The 17,469-nt window shown below is 38.8% G+C and overlaps 1 protein-coding gene across 1 annotated transcript in view; it reads right to left on the bottom strand.

Moving 5' to 3' along the window:
• Nucleotides 1-15,590, bottom strand: part of LOC121946594 (vacuolar protein sorting-associated protein 13D-like) — a 129,699-nt gene extending 114,109 nt beyond the window's left edge. The window contains 3 exon segments of the mRNA XM_042491235.1: nucleotides 3,418-3,495; nucleotides 8,877-9,010; nucleotides 15,081-15,590. Of these exon segments, the coding sequence (XP_042347169.1) occupies nucleotides 3,418-3,495; nucleotides 8,877-8,973 (175 nt within the window). The 5' untranslated portion in view covers nucleotides 8,974-9,010; nucleotides 15,081-15,590.
• Nucleotides 15,591-17,469: the final 1,879 nt, after the last annotated feature.

The raw sequence follows: 17,469 nt of genomic DNA, 5'->3' as shown, positions 1-17,469 counted from the left end.
TGAAAAAAATTATCGTGATAAGGATTTTTTCCATATCGCCCAGCCCTAATCTGTTCCATCTACAGCCACAAAATAGTGCTTAGGCATACAAATGGACAATAAATTAAACTGGCCAGGACTCCCTTGGAAAAGAGATTCTGAAAGGTTTAATAAAACCAAATAAATAAAATAAAATGGAGTAGCCATGTTGCATATCTGTGTGCTTATCTGGGTCAGCCACATCACTTTTTTGGCAGACTCAGCATGTTGGTGTGGGAACTGAGATCATGTCATCATTCCACAACTGCTTGCTGGAAAGCATTATTAGATATGGTAAACGATTTTACAGACTAGTAAAAACTTGGTTTTAACCAATTATTAAAACCATGAAAACCGCAATGAATGAAGAGTGAAAGAACACCCATGTCTTTATAGAACCTATGTGAGAACTGTTGTCAGACATCACACAGAGATCTGCAGGACCCATCAGACATTCTGTTTTCTCATTACAAATTACTGCCTTCAGGTAGCATACAGAGCCAGTAAAAAAAAAAATGCTTTAAGCTTTTTTTTCCTCCCAATGTCTAGAACACTTCTCAAGAATAGATTTATCTTTACTCTGGTAATTCATATGAAAAGTGGCACTGTTGTTCTTAGTTTTATGCATTATGAATTATGATTTTATAGTTTTTTACGACTCTGTCCTTTTGTTTATAATGAGGATGTATTTATATCTTTTATCTCACTCAGCATGCACAAAATTTATATATATTTTTCAGTTTTATGAAATGTAATTGATTACTGTGCCTTTGGTATACCACTTTATAGTCTTGTTGGCCACATATTGTTTTAAGCTGATAGTAGCTATGTGAAGCACTACTGTCCAAGCAAAAATTCCCTTTGATGAGAATAAAGTATATCTTATTTTCCGAATGTTACAGATTATCTCATTGAGTGCTAGCCCTATTATATAATGGAAAGTGGCTTGTGCCAGCTTTTCTGGCCATTTTGAGTCATCTTTCAAGACCCACATAATATTTTGTACAAAAACTCTGAAAACACAGAATAGCTAAAATGAAAGAAGAAACTCTCCTTTTAGTCATGGAAAAAAAGTCTGTTTTCACCTTGTTCCATTCTTGATTTATCTGAAGTTGAATAGAGGCTAGTTTCATCAAAAATTCCACTTTTTTTAGAAAGCTGAGAAAAATGCATTTTTGTGAAAGGGAGTCTGTCAAGCAAAACAGTGATTTGAATGTTATAATTTTGCCTTCAATGACATAAAATACATCTGAAAATTGTATTACAAATTTGTGTATATGAGTTAATATGCAAATTACAGCACAATGCAACAAATTATGGCCCCAGTTCAGAGAGAGAAAACCCACAAAATAGAACCGGAGTCCTATTCCATTATTCCTACCTGCAGTATTCGGGCGACCAGGCCTGCTTTGAACACTTTTTTTCAAAGTAAACCCTTTGGACCCCGCAGGACACTCAGATAAGAGCTTGTAGGGGTGGGAGCCCGAGATCCATGAGAGTTTCTTCCAGGGTCCGCTGGCAAAACTGGCCACTTGACCCTCTCTGTTTTTTGGGGGGAATTTTATGCCAATATTGAATTGATGTAGCTTTGTTGCTGTAATTTCAAATCACCTCTGTACAGATCGGTCTGCTCTCTGATCCCGGCTACTCCACTTCATGTTTTGATCTACCGTCTTTTGTACTACAACTACGAATCCCAGCAGCCCTAAAATTACAAACAGGGAGCGTGAGAATGCCCCCTTGTGCCAGCTGCCGAAAACACACTTTGACATATGTAAACATCAATGGCACTCAAGTGTTGGCTTTTGAATGACGTATATATACGTCAATGGCACTCATTGAGTTAATGGTGGGGAATATGACTACTGGCCCCAAGGGGTCCCTATTTGGAAGGCCACTGATGTTTCATTTTTGTTCAGAATCTTTAAAAAGCTCTACTAAAACCTCCAAGTTCCTTTCATCTCAGTAGTGAAACCATGCAATTTTTTCATGTAGTTGTACCCAGGATTTTTCATTGTGCCTTTTGGCAATGTAACGACTCATTTTAAGCTTTCCCTTTTTTTCCCAAATAAGTGTCAAATGCAGATTAAAATCTCCTGCTGACACTAAAAACATTTTGCCCACTGACAACTTTGGTATAGCATTTTCTTAATAAAAATAAGGAACATTTCAAACACTTGTGTATTACACTATACGGACACTGAACAAACACTTTCCTAAAAGGCCACAGGTCACAACAGGCTAAAACCTGAAAAGGATCTTGTATACTATGAAATTCATAAAATGAAATAAATATATATATATTTTTAAAAACTTGCATTGGAACTGTTATAAGTTGTTCAACCTTGGCTATATGCTAATGTAAAAACCAATTGCTTCAGTCATTTTTTTAAAATTCCATGCGACTTTTGCATCTAGAAGAGTTGGGCTCCAGTTTGTTTTTTCCTGGTACCGCGATCAAAACATTTGGGTGAATTGAAAGGGATATGATTTATTTTGCATTTTTTGCAGCCCTAACTGACTCACACGCTAATCTGCTTGTTATGCTAACCTCATCATATGTTGCTAACAACATAGGCGTATGCAATATTAAAATACAAAATTTGATTACGTCTTATGTGCATCAGTGTAGCAAGGATCAGGTGCACCAGTGTGACCAATGAAAATATTAAGTTAGATCTGGCAGATTTCTGGTTGCATGTGTAACACTATGGAGCCCTGTTGTATTTGTCACCCATCTGTAGGATTTTTGTGATCTGGATGAAATGAACTTTTGAGGCCTTTCCACCTGATGATAGACATTTGAAAGCAGACATTTAGTTAAGATTAGTCCGTCAAAATTCAAGACGTTGCAAAACACACCTCACTGTATTTACCAAACATTTTTGGTTCTCCTCTATTTTCTGGTTCAATATAAAACACAATAAATGTACTGTGTCCAGAACTTAAAATGAAACAAGCTGCTGGGTTGATGGTGATGGAGTTAAACTTTATCAATATAATCACACAATACCGGCAAAGTGGGACTTATTAAAATAATGACCTTTGCTTGATGTCAGTGTTTCAGCCACACTGACTATTGACAGTATGGCCCCCTTTACAGTTAGAGATAATATTATATTAAATTAGGAAAGTTTTGGTTGAGATACCTAAGATCCATCAGCTTCCAAAAACAAAAGCACCTTCATTCAAACATACAGCTCCTACACATTAATTTGAGTTAAAGTACATGGACCAATAAAAACAGCTTAATGAGAGCAGTTCAGACTGACTTATACAATAAATGTGCAACCTTTGCCTTCAAGAGAAGAGCTGTCCCCTGTTCTACTTTGGTTATAGTTTTTTTGGTATCTACACTTTAACTTTGCGAGTCACCAGCCATCAGTCAGTGTGTTTTACCTGCTTTAACTTCAAATGGCAGGTCAAACTCGCGGAGGGCATCTTTCCTCAGAGGGAGGTTCTCCAGCTCCACTGCACCTGAAGAACAACAGGAAACACACAAACACCATCTTAAAGCTCTTTTTGGTCTGCCCTACTTGCCTAACTGGTGTTGATGATTGCAATTAAATCAATTAAAGTAATTAAAATGTGTCTACCACTGGTTTTAAATGTCTTAGGAAAGATCCTTAAATAACATACACAGTTGCCAGTTTATTTATTACACCTAGCTAAAACTAATGCAATCTAATACAAAACCTTTATAAAGGTTAAAATGTTCAATTTGTGCTAAAAAGGCTTCACAGAGGTCCTGATTTTAAGCAATATTACACAAGAGTGTGTTTTAACATCATTCGTTGCACAACAGTGAGGCATAAGCATCACTGAAGTGCCACAAACGACAAAGACCACCCTTGAGTTCTATATTGCAATATACAAAATAAAATATATAATCAGAATGTTTTCATGTTGAGGGGCAATTAGCTCTCAAAATTAAAAGCTTTTTGTGACTTTTAACTCAAATACAGTCTGACTAATACCTGGAAAACACTCATGTCGATAGAATGCTAAGACAATCGACTGATTTTTTTTCATACACAGATTTAGCTTCAACATGTGCAAACTTTATCTGTATTTTTAAGCTAGTGGAAGTGTGTTAGCAGCACAGCTAATGGAGGATGCCAGAGGATGTTAAATCATTTCAAATAGCTCAAGAGCAAGTTAAGTCCAAAGGTCAAATTCATGAAAAATATAGATGGAATCTTTTCCGAAATTCAAAACATGTTGTTGTCTAACAACACATTCTGCTTCAATCCATATCTTATGGTGTTTAGGCTTTTAAAACAATGTTTTCACTGTGGTCACACTCACTAAGCCCATGTAATTATTGTAACAACATCCATATTTCCCCATCATGACTAGATCTGGACTGAGTAGCTTTTAGTTTGTTGTTAAGTTTGCTGTTTTATGTCACTTTTTGTCTGTGCTTATTATGTTTCAGTTTAGAACACGGTAGTTTATGCTAGTTATTGTCATCTTTGTGTCAGTTTACAGTTACCCCATTCATAAGTTGGCCTTTACTTTGTATAATATCAGCTGAATTTCATCTACACTGGCTGATACTGCATGGAGTAAATACTGGGGAGGTTATGCTGTCATGCTGATTTGAGCACATTCTAACGGTTAGAATCCCAGCCGGGATGATATACAGTAGCACAGCACTCCCCCTCATGTGACATTGCTTAAATCTACTGTATGATAATTGTGGAAGATACAATTTGTGGTGCTGTTGAACCGAATTGTGTTATGCAGAGAAGTGTTTGTGTTATTTAGCATATTATTAAGAAAAGGGATTGAAAAGATAATAGATCACCTGTCAGTGTAACACAACACAGTTCAGGAGAAATCAAGTCTTGAAGTAAGGGTGGAGGTACATGTCAGAAGGTGGGAAAGAAAGAAGGAAGGAAGGAAGGAAGGAAGGAAGGTCAAAGGACGAACGTAAAACCTTCAAATATCTGGAACACTGCAGCAAGCTTTGTAAAATAACCACCAATCATTTTAAGCAACCACAAAGATAGCTGAATGTGCACGCCTTGGCAATAACAGTTCTCATTCATAGCATTCGTTTCGATGTCTCCCTATGGGATGCGCCTCCCTGCATATTCCTCAGAAGCATTTATCTCATAACACCAGTCCTGATTGGCTGGTGTTATCTGACTTCCGCATCGGGTGACACCATCTACCCTTAAATAGCTTGCGCTACGACGCAGCGTCATTCAAACACCTCTTCTCGCTTCAGAGCATATCTCTACATGTAGCATTAGCCATCTAGCTTGACTGTCAACAGATCGTCGCCAGGCACTAGCTGCCTTTTTGTTACGCTTCTACTCTCCAGTCTTTACCATAGACTGGAGTGTTTTCTCGCCTCACTGTACAAAGAGGTTTTTATTTACTTGCAGACTAGCTAATACGCATCGGTCCAGCGTTAGCTTAATTACAATGGACTTCACTGCTAACCTCCCTTACATTGGAGGAGACAGTAATTCCAGGGCCCGACTCTGCGTTTGTGAAAATACACACATCAAGTCTGCTCGTGCTGCCTCAGGCTGGAACATGTCCAGCTGGCTCTCAGAGCCCCCAATTCATGTAGGCACTGCACCTGCTTCACCGTGAAGAGCCTCCGAGGACGGCTAGCACACCAAGCTAGCTTGTCGGGGAAGGACCCTTTCGTGTCTACCGGCCTGTCGATCGATGACGGGGGCAAGGAGGGGACTAAGGCGGATGCCGGGCCACGGGCCAGCATGGATATGCCAGCATGGATATGCAGGCCGTGTGCAAACGCACTGCATCCGGGCTGAATATCCCCAGGCCTGCGGTTGTAACGGAGACCACCAGATCACGTGACAGGGGGAAAAAGTTGCCCCAGGCTATGAAAATGCCTCCTATAGAGCCATTAGTTGGAGCCCACCACCACCCACGGCTGACTACGGCATCCTCCAGAAATCCCACACTGGTGTTGAAAACAAACCAATTCCAGTCGGCCATGACTTAGAGGGCTTACAAGGCAGGGGCTCTGGGCATCAGGGCGCTTAATGTTTCTTCCATGCTCACGGCTTACCAAGCACACATGGGAATGGCAACCAAGCCTGACCCTGCTGTGTGGGAAGAGATAACTGTGATCACGGACATCTGCCTCCGCGTGCAGCGGAGGCCATAGGTAAATCTGTGGGGATGATGGTGTTGTAGGAAAGAGCCGGATGGCTCAACCTGACCTACCTGTCAGACAGAGAGAAAGAGGACACTTTGGACATGCCGATTGTTTCTGACGGGGGCTGGGGGAGTGGGGGTGTAATCCCCTCCTCCTTTCTCCGTTAATAAACCATGATTCACTGACGCATCCAGACCGAGAGTCAAGGGCGCAGTTGACAGCAAAGAACACAGAAACAATAAAACAGGTCGGTGACTGTACCCACACCCGGAATGCCTGGCACTATGGGCCTGGTTCAATTTAAACACAGTAGGGCTTCCACAGATTGTCATTAACGCTATTTAGAGCGCCAGAGCCTCCTCCACCAGATCCCTTTATGATTGAAAATGGAAGGTGTTTGGAGTCGTGACAAGGGTGGTCACGTCTCTTTTCAGTGCTCGGTTGGTGTTATTTTGTCACTAAAGGGGTCCTCATCCAGGACATTTGCGCAGCGACAGGCTGATCTTCACCCCTCAGCGTTGTCCAGTTTTACAGGCTAGATGTCGCTGCTCCCAGCATGGCGCAGGCGGTGCTAATTGTTGGGCTCTTGCGGGAGCAGGGAGATTCCTGTTGAGTGCTGGTGGTTACCTGAGATAAGCTTGTCTGGCAATATGGGAGTCTCCATATCCCAGTGAGACATCGAAACGAATGCTGTGAATGAGAACTTTAGGTTACTTGTGTAACCCCGGTTCTCAGGGTGGCATGAGTGAGATGTCTCACCAGACAACCCTTCTTCTGGGGCGAAGCAAGAAGAGGTGCTTATTTTGAATGACACTGCGTCATAGCACAAGTTACGTAAGGGTGGGTGGTGTCACCTGACGCAGAAGTCAAAGATTACCAGCCAATCAGGATTGGCGTAATGAGATAAATGCTTCTGAATAATACGCAGGGAGACACATCCCATAGTGAGAAAACTCACTCATGCTACTCTGAGAACTGGGGTTACGCAAATAACCTTAAGTTCCCAAGGTTTCCATCTGCAATTTATTTTAAGAAATGGGCAACCACTTCTTAGCCTTTGGTTGCAATCATTGGCCACCACCTTTTAACAGGGATAATAGGAATAACAAGTGATAAATAGGTGGAGGCTGCAAAAGTATTTTTGCATATTTCCATATGGTTTGTTTGCAAAAATCCTAATTTGTAAAGTTGTTATCTAATAAAAGAACTGGGGTAAAACTAGTGAGGTAGAAGTGGAAAGTGACAGGAGATTGATAAAAACTGACAATGCTCTTCAGATGGATCAACATATTAAATACCAGCTTTTTTCATTTGGGGACTTTATCTAAAGTTAAGCCTTTCCATTCTTTTCGTGATTTTGAGAGGGTAATTCATGCTTTTGTCTCCACTCATCTGGATTACTGTAATGCCCTCTATGTGAGTGTTTGTCAGGCTTCCCTCGCTCCCTTGGTCCAAAATACTGCTGCATGACATCTTAATGGTGCAGGCAAGCGAGAGCACATCATGCCCATACTAGCATCTCTCCACTGGCTCCAAACACACCTTAGAATTCAGTTTAAGGTCCTTCTCTTTGTTTATAAAGCTCTGCACAGGCTGGCTCCATCCTACCTTTCTGACCTTTTACAGCCATACACTCCGACACAGTCACTGAGGTCCACAGACAAATCACTTCTCAGCATCCCTCAAACAATCTTAAAACATAGGGGAGACAGAGCCTTTGCTGTTGTGGTCCCCGAACTCTGGAATGAGCTGCCCCCCTAGATAAGACTAGCCCCCACCTTGCCTGTTTTTAAATCTCCTTTAAAAACTCATTTATTCTCCTTGGCTCAGACCTTGTATGAGAGTAGACAGTTTCCATAGTTTTTTCTGTAGTTTTACCTTGTTGCCTTTTAAATACTTTGGGGTTACTTACTTCCTTCTTTTGTCCTCTCTTATGATATTTATGTTATTTTTTATTCACTATTTTAATTACTCTTGTTTTTTAATCTATGTTTTGATATAGAGCACTTTGACTGTTGTTTTTAAATGTGCTTTATAAATAAATATGGATTGGATTGGACTGGATTGGATTGGATTGGATATTAAATTATTCAAGTAATATAAAAGTTCCTCAGGTTTGTACTTAGGTAGAGTATCTGACTACTCAGTTACAGTCCAGCTCTGGTTAGCAGAGGAATGCGCAGTTACTGAAATTACAGTAACTGGGATCAATGGACCAAATATAGTATATTATTTCTTTAGCCATGAAATGTAATAATCCAGTCAATATAATTACTCTGAAACATTATCTTAACAATCTCTTACAGTTAAAGAAACATTTAAAGTGTACTTTCCCGGGGAGGATTCTGGTCATGACATTTGTGATACGAAAATTTAATATTGTTACATCTCTATTTATGACCATTCATTATTTGAACAATTAATTGTTTGATATTTGATCAACATATAGGTGTGAACTAAATTATAAGTCAAAGACAATCAAAGCCCCTGGCTCAATGTCTGCTGCTCTCTGGGGACAGTGCAGTTAAGAAGTTAAACATTCTTTAATGTCGCATTTTCATTATTAAACTAACATATAAATGTATGGTTTCTTCATTACTCCAAGTACAGGGTAACTGAAAATGGCAACCATGTTTTCAGTTTCTGCACAAAAAACTGATGCCAGCCAGGCAACAACATTTTTTGTATTGAGCCCTGATGTTATTATAGTTACCTTTCAGAAGGGCGATGGAGAGCTGATCCGTGTTCAGGTTACTGACATATTTTCCCAAGTATGTGTTCAGCACCCAAGCAACAAGACTCTCCAACATCCTGGTGGCTCACAGACAATGATAGCTACTGCAATATCTGAAAAACACATCACATATATTTGATTTATTTATAGAGATATAGTGGTTTCATTATGAAAGTAAAACTCAAGACTCAACTCTTTATTGGGCACAATACATTCTGTTTTTCTGTACCAGTGAGCCAACATAAAGTCCATTCTAAAATCATTTATTTGAAAAGGTGACAATGTGCTTCAGTGTGACTTTAAAGGACAGTTAGTTCTTCAATATATTTCATCCATAGACTGCATTTTAATGAACTACCTAAACTTAGGCTTGTTAACTGGTAATCTTATACCGCTTAAGGCAACCTTGTAAACCTTGCTAATCCCCCATGTAATGTGCTTTATCTAATGTTAGCATGATAAGTAACACAAAGGTAATAATAAACTAAATTCAATTCATCTGAAAAAATATAGAAAGTTAAAGTTAAATGTTAATGTTAATGTTAATTATATTTTATTCTCCTATGGACCAGAACAACTCCCCCCATACTGTCACAATAATGCACTTTTTATTGATGCCACAGGTGACTGCTAAGAGGAAACTCTTGAAGCACTGCATGATTAAAAATCTCTGTGAAGAACAACCAAAGCTTAAGGAATAAGGACAAAAGTCAAAAGAGCCTTGAAGTCAGAAGATTTTTTAATAAAGCTTTTCAAGTCAAGTTCCAGCATCCAAAGTTGGCTGCAGAACATGAAGACCGAGCTAACAGATTAGCAAGCAGCGTTCAGGAAAATGTTTTGCTAGGCAACAGCTGTCACGTCCAGCAGTTGCATAACTATTTATGTCGGCGGGGCCAAAACAATCATTAAATAAACAAACAAATCATAATCTGTGGTCGCTTGTTACTATTAACGAATAAAAGACGCTTGTTGAACTGTTGTATAAAAGCAACATCACACTTTAGGTCGTGTGTTATGCTCATATGTCATCACAGCTGTGATTCGGTCGTAGGCAGGAGGCCAGGTAGAGTGCCAAAGATAATCACAGCCTCTTGTGTGATATTGCTTAAATGACCTCACGCTTACATAAAGATTGTACTTAGGAACTACCCAGTTAAAGATGTGTTGTTAAGATGTTATTAGCTGTCATTTTTCCCAAATGTGAACAATTGATGCACTTTTTGTAATTGTGAAGGAGAAACAGTTAGACATGTCTGAAGATTGTTTCATGCCACTTCTTTTTGGTTTGATTTACAAAGATGCTTTTTACCCCAAAAGATAATCTTCACAAATAAACACAACTTTCGGGATCTTTAAAACCTAAATGCAATCGGCAGAAGTAAAAGGCTAATGCTAGCTATGAACAAACTACTCTATGTTCACATCCCTACAACCATGAGGCTGTAATGCCTCATTCAACGCATTTTAGCTTGATGACGTTTGTGGTCTCATTTAACCACTTGTTAGCAACCACCTTTTTAAGACACATAAAAGTTTATCAGTTCACAGCGGGATAATATCTGAAGCATTTAATGTCATAAAACAAAACCTGAAAGTCTCTGGAGCTAATGTTAACCACAGATCTTATTTCAGGCTTATTACCAAAACCCATCCAAAAAACCCACTGAATTAAAGACAAGGGAACCAGAGGTACTGAAATGCAAACTGATTTCCAGGTCTTAGGACTCATTACTGGGGTTTTGTATTGGCATTTGGAGTAATGCAATTCCTAGTAATAACCAAGGACACCAAAAAGGACTCCAGTGTAGTTCTATAAGGTAGTTATATGTGTATGTCATACATGGCCTCACTATTTAAATTACTGTATGACATCTTTTTAACGAAAGTTAGAGTGATGGCAATGGCGAAAACATCGGTGGTGTAACGCAACTAAAGGGGCCAAGAGGCTGTCAGGGGCCCATGTAAGACGAAATGCTAACTGATTTGTGTTTTTTCCAAGATTTAGGGTTGTTGTTTTTTTTCCATAAATCACATACAATTGACAGAAGAACAACTGTTTCATCTTGAAAGCCCAATTGAGACCGAATATTTGCCACAACACCTAACTGTTTTAAAACTTTGCAGAGAAGTTGTAGCGGTGTGAACTGGCCTGTGTCATATCAACTCAAGCAGGCTGATGGTGTTGCCTGCAACTCAGCTTGTCAAATCGCCAGTGGCTGGTTTTAGAACGTAAGGCACATTACCTGTTTCAATAGCCAATCGGCTTTTAGCAAAGTCAGCGGGCCAAGTCAGTAAACTGTCCGCAGACAGCATGTTCATTTGCTGCAGCAAGCTGACAACAGCCCTCTGTCTCTGCTGAGCTCATCTTATTTACATTCCTGTGGCTTTTCGACAGGTTTGCAAGTCCCTGTCCTCATGGTATCTGTTTTGAACAGTGGGTCGCTGCTGCTGCTCACTGTATGTGCTGTTATTCAGTGGTCTGTGTTGCGGTTTTACTTTCTGTTTTGTTTCAACTTCTTCCTTCTCTCTCCTTTGGCTATATATATACACACACACACACACACACACACACACACACACACACACACACACTATATGGACAAAAGTATTAGGCCACACCTTTTAATCATTGAATATAGGTGTTTCATTCAGTCCCATTGCCACAGCTGTATAAAATCTGGATGAATGGGCAAAAATCCCCACAGCAGTTATAGCTGAAAATGGGGATACCAACTATGGATTTAGAATGGGATGTCATAAAAGGTCCTGTAGGTGTAATGTGTAGTACTTTTGTCCATATAGTGTATTTAGATATATATACATAGTTTTATTTTTTTTCTGTTGGAGGGCGACTAGCTGCGCCCCTCTAGCATGTGATACTCTAGGCCAGGGACAGGCGACCTGTGGTTCTGGAACCAAATGCGGCTCTTTAGCCTGTCTCCTGTGGCTTCAAGTGGCTTTGACACAAAAAAAGAAAAAAAAAAGAGTTTCCCTTGCTAGGCTAGTTATGTACTACAAATCCAAAAGTCTCAAAGTAAAACAGAGAATTTAACAGTGTGTAAAAAGATTTGTATGCTTTAAATGCCAACTCTAGAAAGTTAAAGTACCAAATAATCATGAATAGCCCACTGTAGAGTGGCCACATTGTTGTAAAACATACACTTATTTAGACAAATAATGTTGATAGATGTATTTAGACTTAATAGGCTGTGTTACATTAACTAGAAGGCCTAAATGTTTTGCGCCCCCAGACAGATTTTTTAAATAATTTTTGTTAAAAAATGGCTCTTTTGATTGTAAAGGTTGCTAACTCCTGCTCTAGGCGATACTGCCTATGACAAGGGCTATACCTGAAGCTTGTGATACTTGTGCTCCAAACCATTTGTTTAGTGGTCCTTCTATATCTTGTGGTCCTAATTGGCCCATGCTTGGCTGCCATGACAACAGGTGAATTACTTTCATTACTTGTGCCATTTCGAAAATTCTTAAATGGACTGGTCGTTGGAGTTGCAAAATAAATGTAGGTCTACTTCTTGCTAAATGTAATATTACTTTACCTTATTGAGGTTAACACCAAACATAGCGCGTATGTTCAGTCACATAAGCAACTTCGGTGATAATGTATGTGCGTAAGCATCCCCCACACACACACACTGTATGCTTGTTAAGTGGCGCAGCCAATCAACTTTGGTAAGTCCTGCAGTAAATTTGAAAAGTAAAAAACTTGGTAGGTGAGGAAAAAAGAGACTAAAAAAACTGAAAAAAAGGAGCTGCAGAAGGTCAAGTTTACCCATGTAATAATTTCTTAAAGCTAAATTGCAGCCAAAATTTCTTTTTGCTGAGATATTTGTTCCTATAGGCTAACCTTATGCATGGAGCCAGGAGGGGGGTTATAATTCTTTTGCATTGGGCCTTCTTTAAGTTAATTTATGAGTGTAGGTAATTGACACATACTCAGTAGTATCATTTGAATGTCATTTTATGATCCAGTTTAGTGTTTTCTTTTGACATTACCATGTAACCACTGTATGACACTATGGTACTGAATGTGGAAGGGTAGTTTATTATTTTATTAATCAACTTTAATTGGCTGTCTTATTTTCATAGTCAGTTACACTGTGTAGTTTATGATTGCATAGAATGTGTAAGCTGATAATTGTTTGTGTTTTTTGCATATGTGTTGTTTCTATAGACCACAAAGCCTCATGAAAAACTGGTGATGAAGAGCTCTGCCTCACCAATGTTTGACATCCCTTGGCGACAGCTATTACACCTGAAACTCTTTGTCTCCCTGCAGCCATTAATGTTACAAAAGCTTTCTGTGATCACTTCAACTGGATCTTTAGATTTCTTATAGATATGCAATCAGCTGGCAATAAAAACAGACACCGAAATGATGACTGCATGCCATTTTCTGTTTTTGTAAAATGAAGAAATTAACATTTCATTTAACATATCTGTCTTATCTAAATTAATTTTTTGCCATGCAGTTGATAGTTGACAAACTGATAGCCATACAGCAGGGGTTGTACTTGTAGCTATTTCTGTGGTCACCGCCTTCTCTGGCCATGGCCATCCTCTACATTAAGTGAATTTAAAATATTTATCTACACACATCTGAAGTTTATCAATATGGCGGTTATGTAAAGCAATAATATATGAATTCATGAGTCATGAAGAATTGATGAAAATTATAATACAAGTAGTGCTATTAAGGTAAATGGACTGTACTTATACCGTACTTTTCTTGTCTTTTGACCACTCATAGCCCTTTCACACTACATGTGACATTTGTCCTCTCTTATAATTAATGTTTTTTTCTGTATAGTCATCAACAACATTGTTTTCTTATACGTAGAACACAATCAACATCCTAATGAGGTTGGATGGTTTTGTCAGGTTCCAGGCAGAAAAACATCTTTGGAACAATGATTGATGAGAGGAGTTGTAATGGATAGTTTTATTTTTGTTGTTGTTGTTGTTGTTTTATTATTTCATTTATGGAGATTTTTTGAATACCACATCAAGCCTCAACCTTGAAAAATGTTTGAAAATAAAAAAATATCTTAAACTTTCAGCGGAATGGTCATATTTTGACAGGATACAATCAAATTTATGTCATACAACTGCACTAAACACACATGGATAGATAACTACTCCACAGACCACTGAACAAATGGTCTGGAGCACAAGGACCACAAACTTCAGCACCCCTAGCGGTAGCAACAAGTGCTCCTTAAATGCCATTTTGTTGTTTGTCATACTATGTATTACTCTGCATGTGATGTAGCACTTTGGCCCAAGGAAAATGTCCCCATGGCGACAATAAAATATACTAATATATGAGATTTGATTGGGACCACACACAGACCACTTACTAACTGGTCTGGACCTTGAGCGTTATAGCACCCCTAGTAGTTATACCCAGTGGTCCATGCGAGTGGTCTGTGGACAGCGGACAGACCACTGAATTGGCTACAACTCCCTCTCTATGTTTGCTACCTAGCAGGAAATGTCTGTCTAAATGTTTGTCTACAAACTTTATGATAGTCACATAGCCACATTGTGAGGTAAAAAAAACAAAAAAAAAAAACAAATTATCTTGCTTGAATAATGTGTTAAACAAATAGTATAGCTTGAAAGACAAGCCAAGGGCTTTTTTCAAATTGGAATTTGGAGCAACAGATGTGTTATAATGACATGAAAAGTTAAAGCGCTGGATATCTTGTAAAGAGTAATTCTGCTGAGAAAGCATCAACTCAAACATAGACTTTTTAAGATCTCCTGATTTAAAAGCATTTAAAAACAAATCAACTGTATTTCTAAAATCCTGGAACAAATACTTCTAAAACTTCATTTGTTACTTTACTTCTTAAAGGGTTTTCTGAAAATCACATTAAAGGCCTTTACGTGTTCTTATAGTTTTCAAACATTATTAGAATTTGTAGCAAACATTAGCCTATGGAGGTTCCCTGCTAGCTAGGTTACAGTTAAGAGAATTTATGAAGTGACTGTGTCTAACCAGACCCATGGCTTACCAAACACTGTCTTTACTTATCCTGTGTTGGCGCTGTGACAGTGCCACAACCTCAGCTAACAGACAAACAACATGTATCTACCTGACAACAGCTTCCATCACCGCAGTGTTCATGTTATATCCAAACAGCAGTGTAACTGACTCACCCCAGAGACCACTTCATCGACACAGCTTTGCTGAGTCCATGCCAGTCAGATGCCACCGTCATTAGGTAGTCATGTCTTGCCAAATCTACACCGGACAGAACTAATGTTACCAGAGCAATTAGCGTTAGTTTACGCTACGTCAACTGCACACGTTAACTGTCCGCCAGTGTTCCGACATTAACTAACAGTGACAGTGACAGGTGATCAGTTGAAAAGCTGTCACCGTCAGCGTCTAGCACTAAACTCTGCGGGGCTGTGGTGACGGACAGGACAAGGTTGTGATCCTACTTAGCTTAGTTAGCCACTTTGCTAAAACAAGCTTGCGGGTATTGAGTCCTCACAGCCGGAAACAGACAGCTGGCTGTAAATCCATGTCAGAGACGACACCCAACGCATGTCATTTCACTGAAAACACACAGAATCCTCCGAAAATACAGCTGCCAGTGTTAAATTTGGAAACTTCGGAGTCGTTTGTTGCTGCATCGTGAATAGACTCACTTCCTGATAATATTGAACGTCCAATACATACTTCCGGTCATGTGACGAAAACAAACCGTTCCTTTTGTGTGGCGTTCAGGTCAAACTGGGAAAACGGGATATATCGTCATTGAACTGCGAATTTGAATGCTATAGGCTATAGTGAAAGATCTAACTGCGGTACCACGGACTGTAAATAAAGATGAACGACGCGCCCCCACTTACCCCCACTATGCTGAAGTGACATTAAATTATCGAAAATATCCGGGATAGGAGCGTTGCCATCTTGCGAGGGTGATGCAGGGTGATGTCATTGGGAACCCTGCATCTGCGCAGTAGCGATTTCCGCGAGGAGGAGTTCCCGCCCGTACACCCGTCCGACCAATCGCGGGCAGCTGCATTGAATGCCAGTGCGTGGATTGGCTGTCACGGCTGTCAATCACGGCGGAAAAGCCCCTTTTCGAAGGGATGACGTAATTTTGTAGGCCACTCAGAAAGTTTTTTTTTTTTAAATAACTTTATTAAACGTTTGACAGAACATAACAATACAACATAAAAACAAGAAGGGGGTTTTGCCAGGGGGTTACATACATGGTATTCCTTTTTTTTTTTTTTTTTATAAATAAGTTTCTTTACAAAAAGACAATAAAAAGGGTACACAGGTTCAGGGTCTTGACAGCTTTACTGTTGGTTGAATTTTTGATTGTTTTTATATACTGTTTGGTTTCATTTATAAAAAAAAAAAAAGAAAGCAAGGATTTTTATTTATGTATCGGCATTTATGAATATGCCATTTAGCCAACAGAATAATTAGATTAATTATATAATATTGTTTGTTTTTGGAGGGTGTAAAGGAAATGAAGCCAAACAGTATATTTTCAAAACAAAGGAGGAAATAAAGTGTCAATAAAGGAGGAAATAAAGTGGCAAACATCTATCCAGAAACTGTTTGAAAAAGGGCAGGACCAAAACAAGTGAAAGATATCTTCAGGGCATTCTGAACAGAAAGAGCAATTAGTGTCAACACAATTCTTAAACCGCTGTAAAAAGAATATTTTACATGGATAAATTTTGTGAATTAATTTGAAAGATACTTCTTTAATTTTATTATTGATCATGTATTTGGTTGGTAAAATCCAGATCTTTCCCCAATCAAGATTTGGTAATAGGTTATTCCAATAAGTAATTACATAGGGGAGAGACACAATGTCCCTTTGAAACAAAGCACATACAGCGCGATTGCTGCTGCGTGTCGCTGAGAAACAAACCCTGCCGACTTCGAGCTCAGTTGGGTCTATAGGCAAAAGAGCTGGGATGTGGTCCATTGTGCTCCTAAATAACAAGGAGACACCAGAAGGAACTGCATTAATGATAATGTTAAATTCCTCATCGGGAATTAGGATGTTGTATTTTGAAATAAAGTCTTCATAAGTGAATAATGAACCATTGGAATTAAAAAGCTGATGAACCAGGAGTATATTATGAGAAAACCAAGCAGGGCAAAACAAGGATTTGTTTCTGTGCGTTATGTCTTTATTATTCCATATGTAATATCTGTGTGGGGAAAAGTTGTGTTTATATATTAATGACCATGAAAGAAGCATCTGTTTATGAAAATTTGACAATTTCAATGGGATTTTTTCAATTTTGTAATTGCACAGTAAAAGAAAATGTATGCCACCTACTTTAGAAAAAATAAAGTTTGATATAAAATTCCAAATTGAGGAAGGGTTTTTAATGAATTGTTTCAGCCAATTAATTTTGAAAGTGTTATTTAAAGTTTCGAAGTCTAAAAAGTTGAGGCCACCTTTGTTGTAAGTATTCATTATCACTGACTTTTTGATGTAGTGTGTTTTGTTTTTCCATACGAAGCTAAAAAGCATTTTGTCGATATTCTTTAAAATGTTCTTGT

Source organism: Plectropomus leopardus, chromosome 8 (assembly GCF_008729295.1).
Source record: "Plectropomus leopardus isolate mb chromosome 8, YSFRI_Pleo_2.0, whole genome shotgun sequence".
NCBI classification, from domain to species: domain Eukaryota; kingdom Metazoa; phylum Chordata; class Actinopteri; order Perciformes; family Serranidae; genus Plectropomus; species Plectropomus leopardus.
The sequence above is the reverse complement of the archived record's forward strand: the minus strand, read 5'-3'. Positions and strand labels throughout refer to the sequence as shown.